This window comes from Brachyhypopomus gauderio, chromosome 4 (assembly GCF_052324685.1).
Source record: "Brachyhypopomus gauderio isolate BG-103 chromosome 4, BGAUD_0.2, whole genome shotgun sequence".
In the NCBI taxonomy this organism is placed as follows: Eukaryota; Metazoa; Chordata; class Actinopteri; order Gymnotiformes; family Hypopomidae; genus Brachyhypopomus; species Brachyhypopomus gauderio.
In genome coordinates, this window is record NC_135214.1 from 34,142,773 (window position 1) to 34,164,739 (window position 21,967).

At 44.5% G+C, this 21,967-nt stretch overlaps 2 protein-coding genes across 3 annotated transcripts; both read left to right on the forward strand.

Moving 5' to 3' along the window:
* The first annotated feature begins 89 nt into the window (after positions 1 to 89).
* Positions 90 to 8,767, forward strand: LOC143513135 (ATP synthase subunit C lysine N-methyltransferase). Of its 2 annotated transcripts, none has more exons than XM_077004188.1 (6): positions 90 to 235; positions 973 to 1,152; positions 1,272 to 1,376; positions 3,203 to 3,343; positions 7,728 to 7,778; positions 7,945 to 8,767. In XM_077004188.1, exons 2-6 carry the CDS (start codon positions 982 to 984, stop codon positions 8,107 to 8,109), a joined length of 633 nt encoding a protein of 210 aa, XP_076860303.1. In that variant the 5' UTR covers positions 90 to 235; positions 973 to 981; the 3' UTR covers positions 8,110 to 8,767. The 2 variants fall into 2 exon arrangements, with proteins under 2 accessions (XP_076860303.1, XP_076860302.1); XM_077004187.1 differs by having other exon boundaries at positions 100 to 235; positions 963 to 1,152.
* A 139-nt stretch (positions 8,768 to 8,906) lies between these two features.
* Positions 8,907 to 14,482, forward strand: plk2b (polo-like kinase 2b (Drosophila)). The gene is made up of 14 exons (XM_077004185.1): positions 8,907 to 9,623; positions 9,759 to 9,866; positions 9,951 to 10,067; positions 10,275 to 10,404; positions 10,528 to 10,711; positions 11,016 to 11,214; positions 11,309 to 11,456; positions 11,591 to 11,685; positions 11,834 to 11,963; positions 12,086 to 12,166; positions 12,278 to 12,437; positions 12,785 to 12,914; positions 13,298 to 13,408; positions 13,823 to 14,482. Exons 1-14 carry the CDS (start codon positions 9,441 to 9,443, stop codon positions 14,024 to 14,026), a joined length of 1,980 nt encoding a protein of 659 aa, XP_076860300.1. The 5' UTR covers positions 8,907 to 9,440; the 3' UTR covers positions 14,027 to 14,482.
* The last annotated feature ends 7,485 nt before the right edge of the window (positions 14,483 to 21,967 follow it).

Below are 21,967 nucleotides of genomic sequence, written 5' to 3' on the forward strand. Positions count from 1 at the left end.
AACCACTAGGGGCAGTGTAGGTCCGTGTTTAAGAATGCACTTTTAAGTATACTCGCTAGAGCCATCGAAAGTCACCACCCTGCATACTACTACCAATTATACTCGTACATGCCCAGGACTGGAGGAAGTTACGCAGTAGGTTATGTGAGGACATATGTCCACTGACCTGGGTCGGTTAGTGCGTTGTCAGTCAGTGCCACTTAGTATGACGCCGTGGGAAGCACGTTGTTTTTAGGTACGTCATGTACGAGTCTGAAGAAAAAAAAAGATTTTCAAGACAGTAGGCTACTATGTTCCGTATTTGACAGGCATCTTTCGTATATTTATGCTATATTTTAGGCTCAAGATAGCTGCGTTCAGATCAGTCCAACAGTAACGCAGTAGTATACGGCCATGCACGCATAGAACTTTATGTGATTTTAAAGTATAGTATATATCCCATAGAGTAGTTCTGTAGTAACTGTCGTTCATGTCTAGTCCAGACATGGAGTGTCTGTGTTGTCAACAATATCAAACATTTTCTAGAACGTTTGGCGTCAGCGTAAGACGAGTCCTGGCGCCCTCTGCTGGATTAAAATGTACATTACAGCCTCGCCAACCCAAAAAACAACAACAACGTTACATTTCCCCTTCCATATCGTCTTAAACCTTTTTCTATTTTAAAGATATTATAATGTTTGAGACATTTACACCTATAGATGGTGGTGTTTTAGACTGCTTTCTTGTCTCTAAAATTAATGTCCTGGATTAAAAAGGTTGAAATGGACTTAGCTTGAACTTTTTTTAAATTAAAAATCGGCAGATGCTTATGGGTTACGCAGAACTTAACAGTTTACTTAATCGTTTACACTGAAAATCTAGTAAGCTACTGATAAACTGCCTGGGTTTATATAATATTTTTAAAATTGTTTTTTTATTAGTGGTTGTTCTCTCTGATAATTTCTGTTTACACATTTTCTGAGTTGGTTTTAGGGGTCAGTCATGGAGGATTCAATTGAAGTCATCCTTCAAGATGGCGATTCCAGATTTTCCCGTCATACCCAGGAGAAGCCAGTCGTTATGGCCGCCTCAGGGGCTACACTCATGGGCTTATATGGGCTTTGGACAGTGTTTGCACTCCCTGGCTTTCGAAAAGTACCAAAATGTTTGAAGGTATTGGAATCTAGCTTTGTAAACCTCACCTGCAAAACCGTACTCTCCATACCTGAAACGCACATTCATCCGTAAAGGATCGTGGCGCTTACAGGCAGACTGTTGTCTGTACCACACAGGTGCCATATCTGCCCTCCAGCAGCACACAGACACGGAACGTCCTGAAGCTCCTGCAGTCCCGAGCAGGCTGTCTCGCAGACCTGGGCTCTGGGGATGGAAGACTGGTGAGAGCTCATTCCAGGACACATAGTGTTCACCTATATCAAATGTCTTTGCACAAGCATTTAGCACAAGTTTTTTGTTTGTTTGTTTAAGTAGCATAAAGTGGTGTGACCTTCTGTCTGTTACTATATCCTGTAACAAAATGTCAGCATCTGGTACTTTTAACACAATATATAGGATTATACTAGATTGTATTCATGATTAGCAAGATATTTTATCATATACTGTATACATAGATCTCATCTTATAAAATATTATTTATGCTAAGCATTAAAGTACAGGAAGTTTATAAAATAGCCTAAAACTTGCTAATCATAGTAGTAGTATTACTATAACCTATAGAAAATAACAAATATATATTTGATATTATCATCCTGGATAAAAATTGGAATCAACACAAGAACTGTGATAGTGTAAAATGTTAGTTTAATGGAGTCCTGCATTCCTGCAGTAATGTGATGTACATCCATCCATCCATTTACATCCTCTTATCCCGGTCCGAGTCGCGGAGGCAGTACCCTAAGCACAGATGCCTAGGTTTCCCTCCCCGCAGCCACCTCCTCCAGCTGGGGGGATACAGAGGCGTTCCCAGGACAGTTGAGAGATGTAATCTCTCCAGCGTGTCCTGGGTCTTCCTCGGTGTCTCCTCCCAGTTGGACATGCCCTGAGCATCTCACCAGGGATGTACAGTGAGCGCTAATGTAATATGGACCTGACTTATTGATAAATATCAGGATCTTGCTCAGAATAGCACATGACAAAGCACTTAGGTACAGGGTTAATGATGAGACCAGTGCTGTACATTTGTGGTTGGTCGAGCAGCAAATTAGCAAAGGTTATAAAGCAAAGGTTACTGGATTCCCAAGCACTTTCTTTGTTTGTGACTCTACAGTAATGTTCTGAAACCTGTTGTTGCATGGAAATTTAAATACTGTTACCAAAGAAACAGTCTAACTGATATTTAAATACTGTATTTAAACACTGGAAGGCTGCCAGCTCTGCAACAATAAGCATGATTTTTCTAAATGAAAACATGCATTTAAACCTGTTGAAGGCACAGAACCTGAATGTGGAAATACTGAGTAGCATAGTTTAGCCCTAATTATTACTGGGTGACACTCCATCCTGAGTGTGATATTTAAACTGGTGATTTGAAGTCCTCAACCCAAATGGACTTAAAAGCTTTTGCTATTCTGTTTCAAGAGATCACTTTACAACCATGGCATTGTGCTGTATCAGCAAGAGCAGATATCGAATGCATGCTGCCAGCATATTAAATTAGTCACAGCAGGTTTAATCAGATGTGTATTACAGGCTCCAGTGCTGTTTAGTCATTTGTGTTTTGGTTGTTTGGTTGGTTGGCTGTTTTTTGGTTGGTTAAAGGTGTTTCCTCCTATCCTAAATGGCAGTATTGATATCCCTCTCTATCAGTCTTCCTCACGACGGCAAGAGTCTGTGAGAACATGTCTGGGTTGAAAACATGTTAAGAACATGCAGTTATCTACTGGCTTGTATGAGAACAGCGTTACCACCGTGAAACTGTTCCATGTTGCTGTAGTGCATGGTGGCCCAGAGGACGCTGTAACTTAGAGCACTAAGGAGTGAAGCATTTTAACTTCAACTTGGAACAAAAGAAGCTATGACACAAAGTATGGAGTCATTACATAGTTGAATAAGTACTATCTAGCATTACCTCATCATTTTACAGATTGTTTTAATCTGTTTTTTCTTCTGGTTCTGTTTTTAAATGTAAAGTATTGTGGCAAAGGAGTTTCTGTGTAGGCCAGTGGAGACGTTGCTTTATTCTCACTGGGTGTTTTGTACATAGGTGTTTGCTGCATCCTCACTGGGATTCCAGTGTACTGGGTTTGAAATTAACTCCATCCTGATAGGATATTCCAGAGTCAGAGCTCTGTGGAAGGGAATTCCAAGCACTACAGCAAGATTTGTGAATGAGGACTTCTGGAAGGTACCATAGACATATCACTGACTTTTTTTTACAGTTATTTCTCTGTTTTAAAAAATTAGGGATAGTGATGATTATTTTCTGTTATGGGTCTTTGATTCTGCTCAGTGGATTTACTGTGACATTAACTCAAATGTTAAAGGTCAGAATGTCAGCTTCATCTCAAGAGGATGTGTATGGTTTCATTTATACCGAACAAAACCACACGACTTTTCTCTAGTGCCGTGAACATTAAAAAACTGTGAGCTATTTCCCCGGTTGCCATGTGCACTGATCCCAGGTCAGGTGGTGTCCTGGGGCTGTGTTCTCAGTCCTGTTCTCTGCACTTACTGTGGTGCAGTCTGGGGGGCATCACCAGTCCTGGAGACGTTTGTCCCAGAGCATCGCAGATTGTTTTAGAACCGTGCCATGTCCATCCTGTGCTTTTGAAAGCTTTCTAGAGGTTTGTATATTGTGATGTATTGTTTGAAGTCAGGCAGAGTGTTCTTTTGACACATTTATACATCCTCAATAATGATCAATCAATCAATCAAATTTTATTTATATATAGTGCTTTTTACAACAGTTGTTGTCACAAAGCAGCTTTACAAGTGTCCGAGTCCAAGCCCCTAGTGATCAAGCCAAGGGCGACAGTGGCAAGGGAAACTCCCTAAGGGCATGAGGAAGAAACCTTGAGAGGAACCAAGACTCAGAGGGGGAACCCATCCTCCTCTGGCCATCACCGCTCACCATGACAACAATTTAAAAAGAGAGAAAAAAAGGAAAAGATGTGAGTGATCCTGGCCCAGGAGGAATCTCTGGAAAGTCCTGTCTCTCATCATATCAGTGTTCCTCAAGTAGGTGGGCAGCCATGTGGAGAAGATAAAACAGGGGAAATTAGCTCTGTATGAGGACATATACGGGACAGATGAAATGATAAACATTCTGGAGTGTGGCAGCAACTCCGGCGTTAAATTAAATTATTACAGCCCATCTAAAAAGGCAGAACCAGAAGGTAATATAGATTTGGGAGCATTCCGAGACATTGGCATCCATCCACTACACCGTCAACAAACTTGAGTGACCACGTCAGTGACAGGATGACAGCACCAGCGCCCCAGTCTACCATATAACCCTTCGACTATGAACCCCTGGATCTGTACCTTTATCTATGGAGGCATATTAATTATCAAACCCTAAACTAAATTAAGTGGGTTTTCAACCTAGACCAGGAGTGGCCAACCTGCGGCTCTTTGCCTGGTTTCATGCGGCTCCCCAGCAGTGGTGTAGTGGTGTAGAATCGATCGCCAGGGATTGCATTGTTAAAATAAGCGGGGGGTCAGCGACTCCCCCCCCCCCCCCCCCCACTACACCCCTGCCCCCTGCTCCCCAGCCGGTCTGCGCGCTCACCTGCACTAACGGTCTGTGCTGTGGCCCGGTTACCTCATCACTCTGAGGGCGACACACTGCTACACCTAGCGAGCCGCTAATACTTTTAAAACCGGCGTAGTGGAAAACACACATTTGACTGTCTTCACATCACACATTTGCCATAACACAGTAAAAAAAAAAGTGGCTCTCTTGGTCTCTGACGGGTTGGCCACCCCTGACCTAAAGATTGAGACTGTGTCAGAGTCCCGGACGCATTAGTCTTACAGTGGTCTTCTGAGGTACAGTGGGGAAAATATGCTGCTTGGTGCATTGGTAAGAAGCTTTAGCAATGGCGGGCTAAGATACACTGGGGAAAATAAGTATTTAGTCAGTCACCAATTGTGCAAGTTCTCCCACTTAAAAAGATGAGAGAGGCCTGTAATTGACATCATAGGTAGACCTCAACTATGAGAGACAAAATGTGAAAAAAAATTGAGAAAATCATTTTGTCTGACTTTTAAAGAATTTATTTGCAAATAATGGTGGAAAATAAGTATTTGGTCAATAACAAAAGTTCATCTCAATACTTTGTTGTATATCCTCTGTTGGCAATGACAGAGGTCAAACGTTTTCTGTAAGTCTTCACAAGGTTGGCACACACTGTTGCTGGTATGTTGGCCCATTCCTCCATGCAGATCTCCTCATGTTTCATCTTCATTGCCTTTGCTGATGGAAGAAGGTTTGCACCCAAAATCTCACAATACATGGCCCCATTCATTCTTTCATGTACACGGACCAGTCGTCCTGGTCCCTTTGCAGAGAAACAGCCCCAAAGCATGATGTTGCCACCCCCATGCTTCATAGTTGGTATGGTGTTCTTTGGATGCAACTCAGCATTTACTGTCCTCCAAACACGACTAGTTGTGTTTTTACCAAATAGTTCTACTTTGGTTTCATCTGACCATATGACATTCTCCCAATACTCTTCTGGAACATCCAAATGCTCTCTAGCAAACTTCAGACGTGCCTGGCTTAAGCAGGGGGACACGTCTGGCACTGCAAGATCTGAGTCCCTGGCATCGTAGTGTGTTGCTGATGGTAGCCTTTGTAACGTTGGTCCCAGCTTTCTGCAGGTCATTCACTAGATCCCCCCTTGTGGTTCTGGGATTTTTCCTCACCGTTCTTGTGATCATTTTGACCCCACGGGCTGAGATCTTGCGTGGAGCCCCAGATCGAGGGAGATTAGTAGTGGTCTTGTAGGTCTTCCATTTTCTGATTATTGCTCCCACAGTAGATTTCTTCACACCAAGCTGCTTGCCTATTGCAGATTTAGTCTTCCCAGCCTACAATTCGGTTTCTGGTGTCCTCTGACAGCTCTTTCGTCTTCACCATAGTGGAGTTTGGAGTGTGACTGTTTGAGGTTGTGGGCAGGTGTCTTTTATACTGTTAATGACTTCAAATAGGTTCCATTAATACAGGTAATGAGTGGGGGAAAGAGGAGCCTCTTAAAAAAGAAGTTACAGGTCTGTGACAGCCAGAAATCTTGCTTGTTTGTAGGTGACCAAATACTTATTTTCCACCATTATTTGCAAATAAATTCTTTAAAAGTCAGACAAAATGATTTTCTCTTTTTTTTTCACATTTTGTCTCTCATAGTTGAGGTCTACCTATGATGTCAATTACAGGCCTCTCTCATCTTTTTAAGTGGGAGAACTTGCACAATTGGTGACTGACTAAATACTTATTTTCCCCAGTGTATCTTAGCCCGCCATTGCTAAAGCTTCTTACCAATGCACCAAGCAGCATATTTTGACACAGTTCATGTTTATTGGTTGAATGTTTGAAAAAATTATTTTTGCTTCTAAAGTACACTATATTGCCAGAAGTATTCGTTCACCTTCCTTGACTCACATGTGAGCTTAATTGAGATCTCATTCCTAATCCATATGGTTCAATATGATAATGGTCCAGCCTTTGCATCTAGAACAGCTTTAACTCTTCTGGGAAGGCTGTCCACAAGGTTCTTCCAGAAGCGCATTTATGAGGTCACATGTTGGAGGAGAAGGCCTGGCTCTCAGTCTCCACTCTAATTCATCCCAAAGGTGTTCTATAGGGTTGAGGTCAGCACACTGTGCAGACCAGTCAAGTTCATTCACACCAGACTGCATCCATGTCTTTATGGGCCTTGCTTTGTGCACTGGTGCACGGTCATGTTGGAAGAGGAAGGGGCCAGCTCCAAACTGTTCCCACAAGGTTGGGAGCACAGAATTGTCCAAAATGTCTTGGTATGCTGAAGCATTCAGAGTTCCTTTCACTGGAACTAAGGGGCCAAGCCCAGCTCCTGAAAAACAACCCCACACCATAATCCCCCCTCCACCAAACTTTACACTTGGCACTGTGCAGTCAGACAAGTACAGTTCTCCTGGAAACCGCCAAACCCAGACTCGTCCATCAGATTGCCTCCACTGCTCTAGAGTCCAGTGGCGGCGTGCTTTACACCACTGCATCGTACACTTTGCATTGCACTTGGTGATGTAGGGCTTGGATGCAGCTGCTCGACCATGGAAACCCATTCCATGAAGCTCTCTGTGCACTGTTCTTGAGCTAATCTGAAGGCCACATGAAGTTTGGATGTCTGCAGTGATTGAATGCAGAAAGTTGCAACCTCTTCACACTATGCACTTCATCATCCGTTGACCCCGCTCCCTCAGTTTATGTGGCCTATGTTTGGATGGGTGAGCGAATACTTTTGGCAATATAGTGTGTTTATACATGATCTACTAGACCTTTGGTTGGTTCTCCTGAACAGGAACTAGTGATGCAAATAACATTGAGCAGGCTTAAAAACAACTGTCCAGTTTCTTATGGAAGACTGTAATAAATCATGTAATTGCTTTTTATCCTCAAATTATTCCCAGATCAAAGCTGACATTTTGCCTTCAAACCTTCAAAGTCATTTTTTAATTAAACTCAAATGTGCTACAAACTGAGCCCAAACACGACACATAATTACTCTTTTACACATTATATTTTGCAGTCCAATTTGTCTGGATACAAGAATGTCACAGTTTTCCTGGCACCTGGAGTGGTACGTAGAGGAAGATGCATTGGATTCTCACATTTTAAATGCAATATAAGATAACGAAGCTATCTGCCAGTCATTAATATCAGTAGTGGCATCTGGGTGTTTAGTCACAGCGGATGACACATTCTGAGCATTTTATGTATTTTCCGTATCACTGACGCTGTTCCAGATGGAGGTACTAGGCAGGAAGCTGACGGAGGAGTTGGACGATGACGCCCGTGTGATCGCCTGCCGATTCCCGTTCCCTGACTGGCCCATCTCTGCATCGGAAGGGCACGGGCTGGACCAGACATGGGCCTACGACATGGCCGTGGTCCGCAGGCCGCGTGCATGAGCTCCTGCAAGACCGCCATCCATCCCGTGTTCCCAATGCCAAATGAGTATTTACAGATTCACTGGATCAAGCTCCAGTTCAGTGCCAATTATGCCTTTAAGATGTGTCCTTCAATTGTCACAATGTGAAAACTAATGCTGATCTTTTATTTATTATCTAAAATTCACTGGCTCAAACATTTATTCACTGGTCTCATGCACTGCCTTTCACGATAGTGAAAGATGATTTTTAGAGTTTGTGTAGTAAGGATTAATCCCCAACTGTGAAATGTTTAGCCAATGGGTGAGATCAGAAGCGGCTTATTTCCTGTGTGAAGGGGCCAGGGTTGTGGTGAAGCCGCACCACCCTCACCAAACCTAACCCCACCTCTCGCTTTCACACCACGCCACACTGCCAACAGCCAAAACACCAAATGCTGGCCTGCTGAGAGAGCCTCTGGACTGGGAGAAAGCCAGTGGATGGTCCACGTGCACTGACACCTGGCCGAAGGCGAGTCCCCCACGTGGACCGTGGCACAAGTGCGTCTAGCAGAACCGAGAGGTGACGGGCACGACCGTAATTTGCAGCCTTGCCAATTAGGAGGTGACGCATAGTAACCTATCCGTTCAGATTTCAAGTTGCTAGACTGTCAAAGTTATATTAAAAAGCTAATCCAGGACATGTTTTTGTCTTTAATGTTTTAGTAATTTTTCATTAAGGGTTCATTATGAGTACACCACTACTATAATTAAGGGCAACTAGCGTCGTTTGATCTGCATAGTCACAGAACAAATACAGATTAAACAAACATTTATTGCTCTTCAGTAAATAAAACACCAACTCAAAGGTACGTGCCTAGATTCACAAGCAGCCGGATGCGCCTTTGTAATTAATGTAGTTTATAACTACATGATTAACCGCCGCCCGCTTGCGTTCAGTTACCAGACTACAATAGACCTTTATTGGTGCTACTATTACAGGAATTTAGAATTTATGACTTAAAACTCAGCTACGACCTAATCGACCTGTCAGTTTTATTCCTTATAACTGGAAAATATTCGGTTGCAGTAGGTAAGTTGTGGCCTTTGTCGTCGGTGACATACGAGCTGTGAACGTAGCTTTGGGAAAAAGGCGTTCAGAGGAAACGTTTCATGCGGTATTATTTTTGGACACAACACGTACGTCTGTTTGCGAAACGGATTGTAAGAGGACACCGAGCCTGCTGAGGTCTTTCCCTCAGCACGGTGACGCGGTGCCGAGAGTCCAGACGAGGGGCGGATTCCGCCGTATAAAAGCGGAGCGACAACACCGCGGCAGACAGAGCGGACGCGCGTGAGAGTCGCTCGCGAGTCATGGACACCCTGAGGAACATTTCTCACGAGCTGCCGACCAGCAATGACAAAACGTGCGAGAATAAGACTAGTGAGCAGAGGTGGAAAAAAGAAGATCAGAACCCCAACACCGCGGAATTTTCGAGAATTATTACAGATCCAGTCACTGGGAAATGTTACTGCCGTGGGAAAGTTCTCGGAAAGGTGGGTATCTGCATACGGCCGAGAGGGTTTTAATAAATCGTTTTAAAGTCCCTAGCATAATTTCATGCGCGTGCCTGTTGTGTTGTGCACCGTTTTGAAATGCCGTGTATTCATTGATGATTTTGCTTGTCACAGGGAGGGTTCGCCAAGTGCTATGAACTCACTGACTTGTCTGTAGGAAAAGTGTATGCAGCGAAAATAATCCCGCACGCGCGCGTCTCCAAACCGCACCAGCGGGAGAAGGTGAGCGAGACTCCGGCGTGCAGCTGTGGATGCGTGTCGTGTCTCCGCTCTCTGTTGACGCAAAATACCACACTTGTTTTACAGATTAACAGAGAGATCGAACTGCACAGGGCTCTGAGTCATAAGCACATCGTGCATTTCTACCATCATTTTGAGGATGAAGATAACATTTATATTCTTCTGGAGTACTGCAGCAGAAGAGTGAGTCACAGTCTTCATATCTGGTTTTAAGATTTGACTTCTCTGTGCCTCGTGACTGTAACTATAAAAAATAAAAATGCAAAGTTACATTTAAGTGCAGTTTAAAATGTTGTAAAGGGAATAAGGACATTTACCTGTGATCATGAGGGCTGTGCTAGTTTTGGGATGGTTTTGCTAATGCATGCTGTTAACGCTTTCTTCCTATAGTCACTGGCTCACATACTCAAGTCACGTAAAGTGCTAACAGAACCCGAGGTGAGGTATTACCTGAAGCAGACAGTGTCTGCTCTGAAATACCTCCATGATCAAGAGATCCTCCACCGAGACCTCAAGCTAGGTGTGCAGCACCTCCTCCAACGAGCCAACGTTTAACTAAAACTGCATCCTTCTCACAGCTTATCCATTTAAAGTCACGTAGGAGCTGCAATGAAGTTAACGGCCCCGTTCTCCCGTTTCCCAGGGAACCTGTTTGTTAGTGACACGATGGAACTGAAGGTGGGAGATTTCGGCTTGGCCGCCAAGCTGGAGCCAATTAGCAACAGACGCAAGACGATCTGCGGAACCCCGAACTACCTGTCCCCAGAGGTGCTCAACAAGCAGGGCCACGGCTGGGAGTCAGATGTCTGGGCTCTGGGCTGCGTCATGTGAGTCCCCTGCTAAGCTCCTCCCCTTCCCACCCACCATCAGCCGTTCACCAATCGGCCAAGGGTGCATAATGAGCCAGTTCAGGCCTGCGTTTCACCACTGGGTCGGATATGTTTGAGCCGTGAAGTGTGTGTGTGTGTGTGTGTGTGTGTGTGTGTGTGTGTGTGTGTGTGTGTGTTTGTGGGATAAATGTGGGGCAAAATCAGCTGCTGCCTGGGGGCAGGGTTGGGGCGGGATTTGGGTGGGGTTGGGTGCGTACAGAGAACTTAACCTCCATGTTCCTGTGTCTGCTCCGTCCTGCAGGTACACCATGCTCCTCGGCAAGCCTCCGTTTGAGACCAGCAACCTGAAGGAGACGTATCGGTGCATCAGAGAGGCTCGTTACGCTCTCCCCTCCACAATCTCTCTCCCCGCCCGCCAGCTCATCGGAAGCATGCTGGCCCGTAACCCGTCGGAGCGGCCACGGCTGGACGACATCGCGCGGCACGATTTCCTCACGCAGGTTGGTTGGCGACACGGGTGTGCTCACAGCAGTCCGGCCCCGGGGCCGTGGGGGTCGGCCGGCGTTCCTGAACGGGTTGCTTTGTGCCCCGTAGGGATTCGCGCCAGAAACCCTCCCAGCCAGCTGCTGTCTCTCTGCCCCGGACTTCCACATATCCAGCCCCGCCAGGAGCTTCTTCCGGAAGGCCGCGGCCGCTCTCTTCGGAGGGAAAAGAGACAAAGCCAAATACTACGAGAACCTCAGTAAGTCTCACTCATCCCCTGAAAGCCAAAAGAGGCCTTTTAACATAAATAAGTCGTTAAGTAAATTGCTAAGTGGCTTGTCCAAGGTCAACAAGGTCAATTAAGACAAAACATCTTTTTGTTGCCTGTAATAGATAAGATAGCTAAAGAAGAAGAGGACATTTACAAACTGCGCCATGACCTCCGAATGACCACGATTAACCAGCAGCTACTCGGCCAGCCAGCAGTGGTAAGGCACCAGACTGTGGCGGTCCAGACGGACACTGTGTGTTGAAGGACACTGTGTGTCGGAGGAGAGCGGATGTACGAGAATTGTAATGCTCACACACTCCCACCCCCCCGCCCCTCCTCTGCCCCCTCTTCCGCTGCCTTTTTAGGAAGAAGGCACTCCATCACTGCCGGCTGGAAAGCTAGTTTCCCAGGCAACCGACGGGCGCCCTCATGCACGAGACCCCATCCGCATGATCGTCAGAGGCAGCCTGGGGAGCTGCAGCAGCAGCAGTGAATGTAAGCGTGCGAGCGAGCGTGCGTGCATGAGTGCGTGCGAGCATGCATGCGAGCGAGCGCGCGAGTGACTCTCAGATCGCTAGCAGGTCCGAGGGCTCATCATGCTGCTCTTTGGTTTGCAGGTCTGGAGGATGGTACCACAGGATCCGTGGCGGAGGCCGTGACCAGCGTTCTGCGTGGCTGCTTGGATCACATGCCCACAGGTAACCGCCTGCCCCGGAGAGCGCTTCACACTGGCACACCACACACCTGTACACAAACCCCTCCATGGCAGCAATCACCGTGTGATTTTAACGAGCTGCGATCTCCCACAGCCGAGAAGCTCCCACAGGCAAACGGGTGCGGCAACCTGCGCTGGGTGACCAAGTGGGTGGACTACTCCAACAAATACGGCTTTGGCTATCAGCTGTCCGACAACACCGTGGGCGTGCTCTTCAACAACGGAACACACATGAGTCTCCTAGCTGACAAAACGTAGGTGCTAGGGCTCGTCGCCAACTCCAACCAGTTGATGAGCACTGTTGTCAAGTGCTGACTCTTATGTGACTGTCGTGCAGCTCGTCACACAACATGTGATACTTACACAACACACAGGTTTTTTCCATGGCTGAAGCATGTCTGATCACTCATTCATTAAAGATGCTGGAATTTATAACCATCCCATCATGATTGCTTTAATTATATGATGTATATACATACACATATAGACTGTGACCTACACTTGTACAATTTTGTAAGAAAGAATAGTTGTTTCTCTGTGTTTGGAAGTGATTTTGAAATCTGATTTATGCTCTCTCTCTCGCTCGCTCTCTCTCCCTCAGGACTGTGTTGCAGCATGCTGAGATGGGCCAGTGTGCGGTGATGTACACGACGGACGTCCCTGAGAACTGTGTGGGCCAGGTCACCATTCTCAAGTACTTCACTCACTACATGGAGGAGAACCTGATGGATGTGAGTATCTGCCCAGAACTCCTGCAGTTCAGGTGTAAACCATCAACCTGGAGTTTGGACCAACTGGCCTGAACATGTTGGTCTTCAAAACTTCCAAACTTTAAATTTGCAATTTGGTATTTGAATGGCTATTCATGTTTCCAGCCAAACAGCAATAAATTGTTCTGAAATGTACACTTAACTGGGCCATAATCTATACATAATCTCCTATTACTCTGTGATGTTGGTGTTTAAATCTTAAGCTTAAATATGATTTAAATGTAACATTTTGTAAATGGTTACTCCATTCATTTCTATTCTATTAACTTGGCAAATACATAGTCATAGTAATGCTCCAGAAGCCAAGATGGCCGTGGGGTTCATGTTTCCCGCTCTTTCTCTAGGGTGGTGATATGGCGATTGACACAAATGCGGAGAAGCCGCGGCTCTACCTGCTGCAGTGGCTGAAGTCTGACAAGGCATTGATGATGCTCTTCAACGATGGCACTTTCCAGGTAAACAAAGCACCATCCCAAAATGAATCTCCATTCTAGAACTATTGCTCATTCTAGAATACCTGTTATAGTGTTATAGAGTGTGTGGTGTTTGAAATTCAGCACCGTTGAATTTCAGAACCTTGAAATTCAGAACCTTGTCTTCAAGCCCCTTGTAGATGCATGTCAAACACTGCATTCTTACAGAAGAAGCTCTATTATCACCAGTGTGAAATTAAAACTTCGTAAACTTCCTTTTTAGTCTCTTACCTTGGGTTTTGTTCAGCTGGGGCTTTGAATAGTTATCTGCCGTGTTTATTTTTAGTTTGAGAAACAGCCTGAACACATATGGGCTGATCTGACTCACCCTCAGAGAAACAATACCCTGCATCCGCTTTTGATTCTTGCGTAACAAGCCTCCGTATCCCTGAACAGGTCAACTTCTACCACGATCACACCAAACTCATCCTGTGCACGCAGCAGGACGACTACCTGCTGACGTACATCAACGAGGAACGCACGTCCGCGACCTTCAAGCTGAGCACGCTCCTCAGTTCAGGCTGCAGCGCAGACCTGCGCAGCCGCATGGACTACGCCCTGAACATGCTCCAACAGAGATGCAGCCGAGTGTGTGTGTGAGAGCGTGCGAGTGTGTGTGTGAGAGCGTGCGAGTGTGTGTGTGTGTGCGCGAGTGTGTGTGGTTGTTTGCATGACAGACATGGGGGACTGGACATTCTCTAAAGCACAGAATCAGACTTAACTGTTAATTGATGGACCTATGGAAATGATTGAAAGAACGTTTGTAAGAAGGTGCACACTGAACAGCTGGAGGCTTCAGTGGAGGAGGAGGGAGGAGAGTGGGGGAATGATGTAGCAAAGAGACAGACGGACAGAGAGAGACGGACAGAGAGAGAGACAGAGATGAACCTAAAGCAAAAAACAGTGGCGAATAGTTTGTTTACATGTGTCTGAGAAAAAAGAGAGACTATAAAGTTATTGTTCCTGAAAGAGCTTTTTATTCATCAAATGTTGGCAAATATTTATTATGTAAATAGTTGTTTATTTATTTAAATAATAAAACTATAATTCTACCAAGAGGTCTGTTCCGTGTTTTTCATTTAAACTGTTGCAGTGTCTTTTTGTGGAGGACTGACACAGGTCTTAATAGATTCTGTCTCAACACTGGCACATTGAAACGCAGCTACAATACATGTAACAGAATAGGAGTGAATTATAAAACCACAGCTCCGGTTCAGCCCTTCCAGAATCTAACCCATATGCTGAAGCCATTAACGGGCTCAACAACAGCTCATAATTACCTGATGGGTCAGGCTCAGTGTTCGATTATCTGAACTCTGTGGGTGAGAACAGTAAAGCGATGTAATGTAAAAACATGCCATTCGATGGAATCAAAGAACAAAGATATGAAAGGAGAGGAGGTCAAGCCACAAATGCAATCCTATTTCATTCTACTTGGATATTAAGAGTTAACTAGCTGAGCCACTTTCTGAAACTACACCTAACATCTTACCATGCAGGAGATGTTGGTTTTTCTTCATATCCTAGATGAGCTTGTCACAGTCTGGCCTGATAGTTTATTTACTAAATTTTGGTCTTCATCCAATAAGATTGATGTTATAGATTATTTCAGCTATGATTTCCACTGATGTAATATCCCTCTTTAATGCAAATATTCTACTGAACATATTTATTTGCTGTGTTGATGTTCTAAAGTGAGAATAAGTTGTGAATTTGCATAATTCAAGATTGTGGAATCTAGGGTTAGTAGTTTCATTGAATATAATTAAAACGTTTATTTAATATAATAATCTAAATTGTATTTATTTGTTTTTAGAAAGTGTGACAGAAGTTATGCACTCTCCCCTGAAAATACTGAACTGTAATCACTACTGAAGACCCTGACAAAACTGGCAGTACTGAACTGTAATCACTATTGAATGGCCTCACACAACCTGCTCTACTCAACTCATGTTTGCGCAACCAAAATGTAAATGTCACATTTATTAATTGACTTTACAAACAGAGACCAGTACACTGAGTCTTGTTTACTTTCTGACCTTTGTATTTACCACTAATGTTCCTGTGTACATACTGTAAATTGTGCTGTTATGTTCTTATGTGTTTAGTCCATGGTTGTGAGTAATGTGAGTGCGCCCATATCTTGTCTGTGGAGCAGTAGCTAATATAATTTATAATGAGGCATCTAATATTATTTATAATGAGATATCTAATATAATTTGTAATGAGGTATCTAATCTATTTTATTATATTCATTAACACATTGACTATTCTGCTTGCGGTATTGTTTTTGCTTAATGTGAATTCTACATTGTGAATAATGTAGTGAATATGTTGTGGACCTGTTTTGAGCATAGTCTAAATTATGTTTAATGTCTGCTGAAGTGAAAATCAATACTGTAACTATGGATGTGGTGTAGATTTCAAGAGTCAGTTTGTGCTAATTAAAGGGACAGCAAACCATATGGCTTTAGAATTGCAGGAACCGTGAGCACAAAGACCAGGCAAACCTGGGGACTATGACAATGTTTATTCTTGGTACGTGAAATTCCAGTATTTTAATAGTGTATACAAGCAGGAAAATTAGTAAGAACCCCTAATCTCCTAAGGCAAGAAAGATCTAAATATTGATTTCCCACAATTTTCAAACGAACGCTGTCTTCCCCTTAGCCAAACAGACTCTTCCCACCTCACCTGTCTTACGTAGACCAGCGGTTTGGTCGGCCTTGGCAGTAGGGGAAACCGGGTATGGTTGTAACATGGGGAGAGTTGTAACACCATCAGTTCCACCGATCACGGATAAAATAGAAGTCATATGATCATTCCAGTATTTAGCCAATTCCTCCCTGATCCCACATAGTGAATATCAAGGCTGTAAACAGGCACATGCAGATTCCATAGAGAAAAAACTGATTTTGAGGTGAGAAAGTAAATTTCTGAATCAATACTATATTTTGTTTAGTACATATACTATTGCAGATAAAACCATAAGAATTATATTACATTACAATGTAGTTTCTCAGGTACGTTGTGATAAATTTTGATGCATTTTCCCCTGTTAATTTCAAATCACCTTGGTAATACAGCTAAACAATGGCTGACAAGGGTGGTGTTGGTTTAAAAAGTGTTACAACCATACAACTAAGAAAACTTTCTTGATTTTTAATCATTTTAAAGAAAGACTGACAGAGGTGTGCCTGCTAATGTTTTTAAGAAAGCATCTGATGAGGTCACAAAGAAGGGCAAGTCAGTCAGATCAGTTGCAAAGGCACATGGTATCTGCTATACAACACACACACACACACACACACACACACACACATTGACATTGTTTATTATTTGACCTACATGTTCTTTACACAGGTACATTGTGTTCATTAAGCATACATATTGTTAAATAAATTTGTTCTTGTACACTAATTTACACACACACACACACACACACACACTTCTGAGTAAAACAGAAAGTGAATATGAGTTATGGTCAGTCAGAGAGAGAGAGAGACATTGTTCTGGATTGTTATTTCATTAAAAAAAAGGTGTTAGGTGTGGCCTCTGTTTTTGCTTGTTTTGTCTAGTTGTTACAACTTACCCCAGCATGTGTTACAACCTACCCCGGTAGTGGGGTAGGTTGTAACAAGGGAACACCATGTATTTGACATCAACTCATGAGGGCTGTGATATTTGAATTGAGGTTTCAATTGGTGCCATTTGTAGTAAACAAATGTCTGTACTTTGTATAAACGTTTGAGAACTCTAGAGTTACAGATGCTGAAGCAAAAAGTGTTACAACAATACCTGGTCTCTCCTACTTCACGGTAAAGGTGAAAACTCCTAAAGATCAGTAACTATAGAAGTGTAGAAATGGTTCTGTGATATCTCTCGTGGTCATCTTGTACACGTGTGCTTGTACAGTACAGGACTCTCCATTATGTCATCTAGCTGTTTGTGTAGCTACCTGTGATTTCTGTTCGAGAATCACACAATTCTTTCTATTTTTTTCACCACTTAGGTGGCTCACGGAGATGCAGTGGTCTCGGGAGGTTCTTCTGCAACTTCTCCAAAGCCTGCCAACTACACAACCACGTGGGTGTGGGAATGTGTGCGCGTGGATTAGCCGGAGCTATGGAAACGGAAGTCGTTTAGCACGTGATGTATGGCTGTGTGGGCTCCCGTATCCTCATCACCATGGCAGGCTTTTCAGCGGGCACAGAAGAGGTCGTGTTCTTTCTATATTCAAACACGAGGCAAGTCGTCACTTTTCATTTGACATGTTCATACTAAAATTTATCCGTGCTTAACAATGAAGTGCTGAAGGGCGCAGGGTTGCTTTTAAAGTATAAAAAACGTTCAACAAAACCTAAATACATTGTTCTGAAAGGGCATCCTGACCCAGGCTGACCACAAATAAAAGCTTGACAGCACACGGTGGTTTGGTGGTCCTTCATTTCGGTGTATCCAGTCTGGATAAGAGCCTGACATATTGGAAATAATCAAAACACAGAAAGGAAAAGCAAAACAACATTGGAAGAGCAAAGTTCAATCAGCAGCTCAAACGAGAATTAATTGGAATTATTGATGAGGCTGGTGTGGGAAAATAATTAAATGTAGTTGTTCACGAGGTCCATAAGTGTTGCCCAGGGAGAAGGTGGGCTTGTCTGGACAACAAAGTAGACCGTATGCTTCAATAAGCAACAGCACAGGCTGTGTCGGTCCATGATTACATCATGCGTACCCTGGCCATGTGCCCAAGCCAGGATGCAAGATAGTTTATGTTGTTTGTTGTTGTTGTTGTTGACTTGCCCAAACTACGTAAGTCCATATGGAGGAGACTCCACTGGCTATGAATAACAATGTTTGAAAGCTCTGCAAATGCCAGGACTGCCCACTCACAGATCCTCCTGCAGAAGAGATCACACTGAGCTCAGGGGCTGACGTCAGAGGCAGCGGTTTCCTGAGAGACTCGGAGAAGTGTGCCGCCTTCACAGCTATACGCACATGCAACATAATCTTAGTCTTAGCGTGGTAGGCTCTCAGTTACTGCAGCATTTAGCAAACAGCACCAAGAGCAGCAACACAAACCATGATTCTGTTGTGCACGAACAAAATAATTGTTAGACCCTGAAGGCTTTAGCCAATGATGCTCTCAAAGTTGTGTCTGAATAACACACAAACATGATATTTTCTAAATGGTGATCTCCTCGATCTCTTATATATTTTCAGTAGCACTGCTTTAATTACCCCACTGCATATTGTATGCCTATTGTATATGTGCATATGGATTCTCCTTTTTCACAGTGGTTTATGAAAGGTCCTGCTTGTCTATGAACTAGTGTTTTTTTTGTTTTGTGAGTGATTGTATTAGTGTGCTTCAGAGGTCTAGCACTATCGGTTTTGAAATGAACTTTATTACTGCTGCATGTAACCCATGTTTCTCCAGGCCAGAAGGGAACCTCTTGACCTGCTCTGGATCACAGAAACGCTTTCTCTAAGTTGTGTAAAGTGAGAGAGTCAGATTTCGCCTGCTGGCATCACAGGAGAGTGGTATTTAATTACCAGGGAAGAGAAGAAGATGAGTCACCAAAGGACGATTCTGACAGGCACTTTGATAGCTAAACCAGGCCAAGAGAGATGGACGGTTCTGATGGCTCCTTCATTTGCTTCAATAAATATGAGAAATCCTCCCAGACTGCTGGACCTGAGACAACCACACATCATATCAATATTTCGTATGAATTTTATCCTTCAAAACATACACACAATTGGATTACTTTTTGTTTTATGGGCCATGTAATTTTATCAATTATCGCACCACATGTTTTAGAATTTGCTAATGTAATGTTTAGATCATGTTCACTGAAGACACCCTGAAAGTGCTGTTGAAACGTCTGGTGCTCCTCTTCCTTCTCCAACACTGCCCACACCCAAGACAAACGTGCCACTCTCGGCCACGTTCTTTCAGCTCTGGTGTAAGACAATGAGCTGAGTAAATGTTTGTCAGAGTTTGCACTAATGCAGCCTTCGGCACACACGCGAGAGGATGTTCCTTGTTTAGTTAGTGTGACGGAAGTGGGGCGTGTGTGAAAAGGCCATGAGCAACGGTGAGGTTGGGCGGCCGTAAGACTGTCTCAGCCCTGTTCACCTAAGGTAAGGGTGCCCCAATGGAACAGCTCAATCCCATTTGCTGATCCTTTGATTCTTGACGATTGAGTGGATGTTCAGGACACATGCCGTGCGGTTTCTGCGTTGCTCTTCTAGATAAATGACTCCAGTGTGCTTTAAAAGGGTTCTCCATGAAGCTCTAGAACGGACGTTCTAGAAATCCTAAATCCAGTCTTGAGACAGGTGTAATGACCACCTGACCCCTCTGCTTGGGAAGTCATGAGTGTTAAGGTGTCGCTCAGTACCCGGCCGAGGGAGTAGATCTGTGGTTCACGTGAGGTCAGATTTTCCAGACTGCACACGTTTCCAGTGAATCCCTTTCAGCAGTGGGTTGCTGTGGCGTCTCACACGTGTGGGCATCTGTGCAAATCATGCCCGGCTCTTGGAGTGCAAGGAGCGTAGTCGGACATCCGCCATTTCCTTTAACAGCTTGTAGAACCTCAAGACCTTTTTTAAACCTGCGGAGGGCGTTTTAGATGCACCCCAGGTGTTCAGATCCTTTGGGTATTTGTGGTTTTTCTGGGAAATATCAGCGTGCTGTCTCACGCGGCTCTCCCTCTCTTTTTCTTTCTATTTTTTTCTCTCTGTCTGTGCATTTGCAGCCAGGTGTGGTGTAATCCGTCATTCTGTCTCGGCTCGCGGGTGGGTGTAGGGGGGAGTAGGGGGGAATTGGGGGGGGGGTAACCCATTACGTGTACAAAATGCTATTTGCATCGTTATATATGCAAGAAACAAGTTGCAGTTGCGCGCTAGGAATGACGTCGTTTGAGGAATGATTCTGAACACCAGGAAACAACATTAATCGAGCTCAGAATTCTCAGACACGGTCGGAAACGGTAATAATTATTAATTCCTGTCTTCTCGTATTTAAAATATCATCATTGCGTACTCCAACAACACAAAAACCAAAGCGGGCTTTGTCGATTATTAAATGAACCCGGGCGACAACACTCCACACTCCCGTTCTGCAGCGCTCGTGCCCGGCTGCAGCGACTTTGTCTCTGCGTGGAGTGCCGCAGTTTAGCTGCGCTTACAGCTGTGATTGGCTTCCTCTCCCACTAAAGCCGGTGAGTCAGTGAGCTATATGGAACAGAGCCAAACTCCACGCGCAGCGCTGTGCCTGCGCCCGTGCGCGCGCGCGCGCCGTAGGCGGGGGAGGGTCATACAGGAGCGAGGCAGGGGGCAGGAAACAGGTGTCAGGAATGACGCAAAGAGTGCGTGCTCCAGACAAAAAAGAAAAGAAGCGCACACACTCGTTCACACATACTCACACACTCGCGCGCGCACACACGCGCACACTCGTTACTTGCGTCTTCAAGCTGTCAACTACTTTCGGGATAATAAGGCAGAACATCTCACATTAATTCTCTTTATCTCTCTTTCTCTTCCTCTCCCTCTATCTCGCTCACACAGACCCTGCGCTTCACATCGCCGTCGTTTCAACGCGAATTAAATCACGAAGATTAAGCAATCTGTCCCTCACAGAGCCTAGACGTGTTCATTTGTCTCCTGATCTCGGCAGTAGCATACATCTGCCAGACAAGAGACATGATACAGCACAGAATATTTAGTGCATAATGCCACTTTTCTCCATCATTGTCGGTTAATCAAATATCTTTTCAGGCTGCGCTGCTCTACGTTTCTGTAGTGGCTCTTTTCTCATCCACATTGGTCTGTCGGTATTTTTTCCTGACAGGAAGAAGGTGAACTGGAGGTGAGCCAACTCTTTTGTGTGTGTGTGTGTGTGTGTGTGTGTGTGTGTGTGTGTGTGTGTGTGTATGTGTGTGTGTGTGTGTGTGTGTGTGTGTGTGTGTGTGTCTAACAGGAAGATGGAGGTGGAATGCGTGTTCATTCTTCTCATGACTCAGAATGAGAATGACCAGGACTGAAACATACAAACACACACACACTCATGCAGATACACACACACATACGCGCGCACACACACACACACACACACACACACGCAGAGACAGACACACACACATACACACAATAAGCACAGACCTATACTTACTTTAAAGCAGTACCATCACACACACACACACACACACACACACACATTTAGACTCTGTAAAAGCTGTATGTGCTGTATGTGCACATAGGCCAGGCCTGGATCTCACTGACGAACTGTGCAAGGTGTAAGAAAACATTGATGCTCAGCAATCAGCCGGTGGTGAGTGAAGGCTCTGTGGACTCAGGGTTCGAAAGCACATTTAAAATCCTGCAGTTATGTCTGCAACCTCCTAGTCAAAGTCCTGTATGCAGCAATAGCCACATGTCCTCAGATTTCCTTGGTTACCACCCGCCTGCAAGCCTTTTCAGTTACGCAACTGCAAAATGAGGATGCTTCACCACACTTGCATACAGCCACGAGCT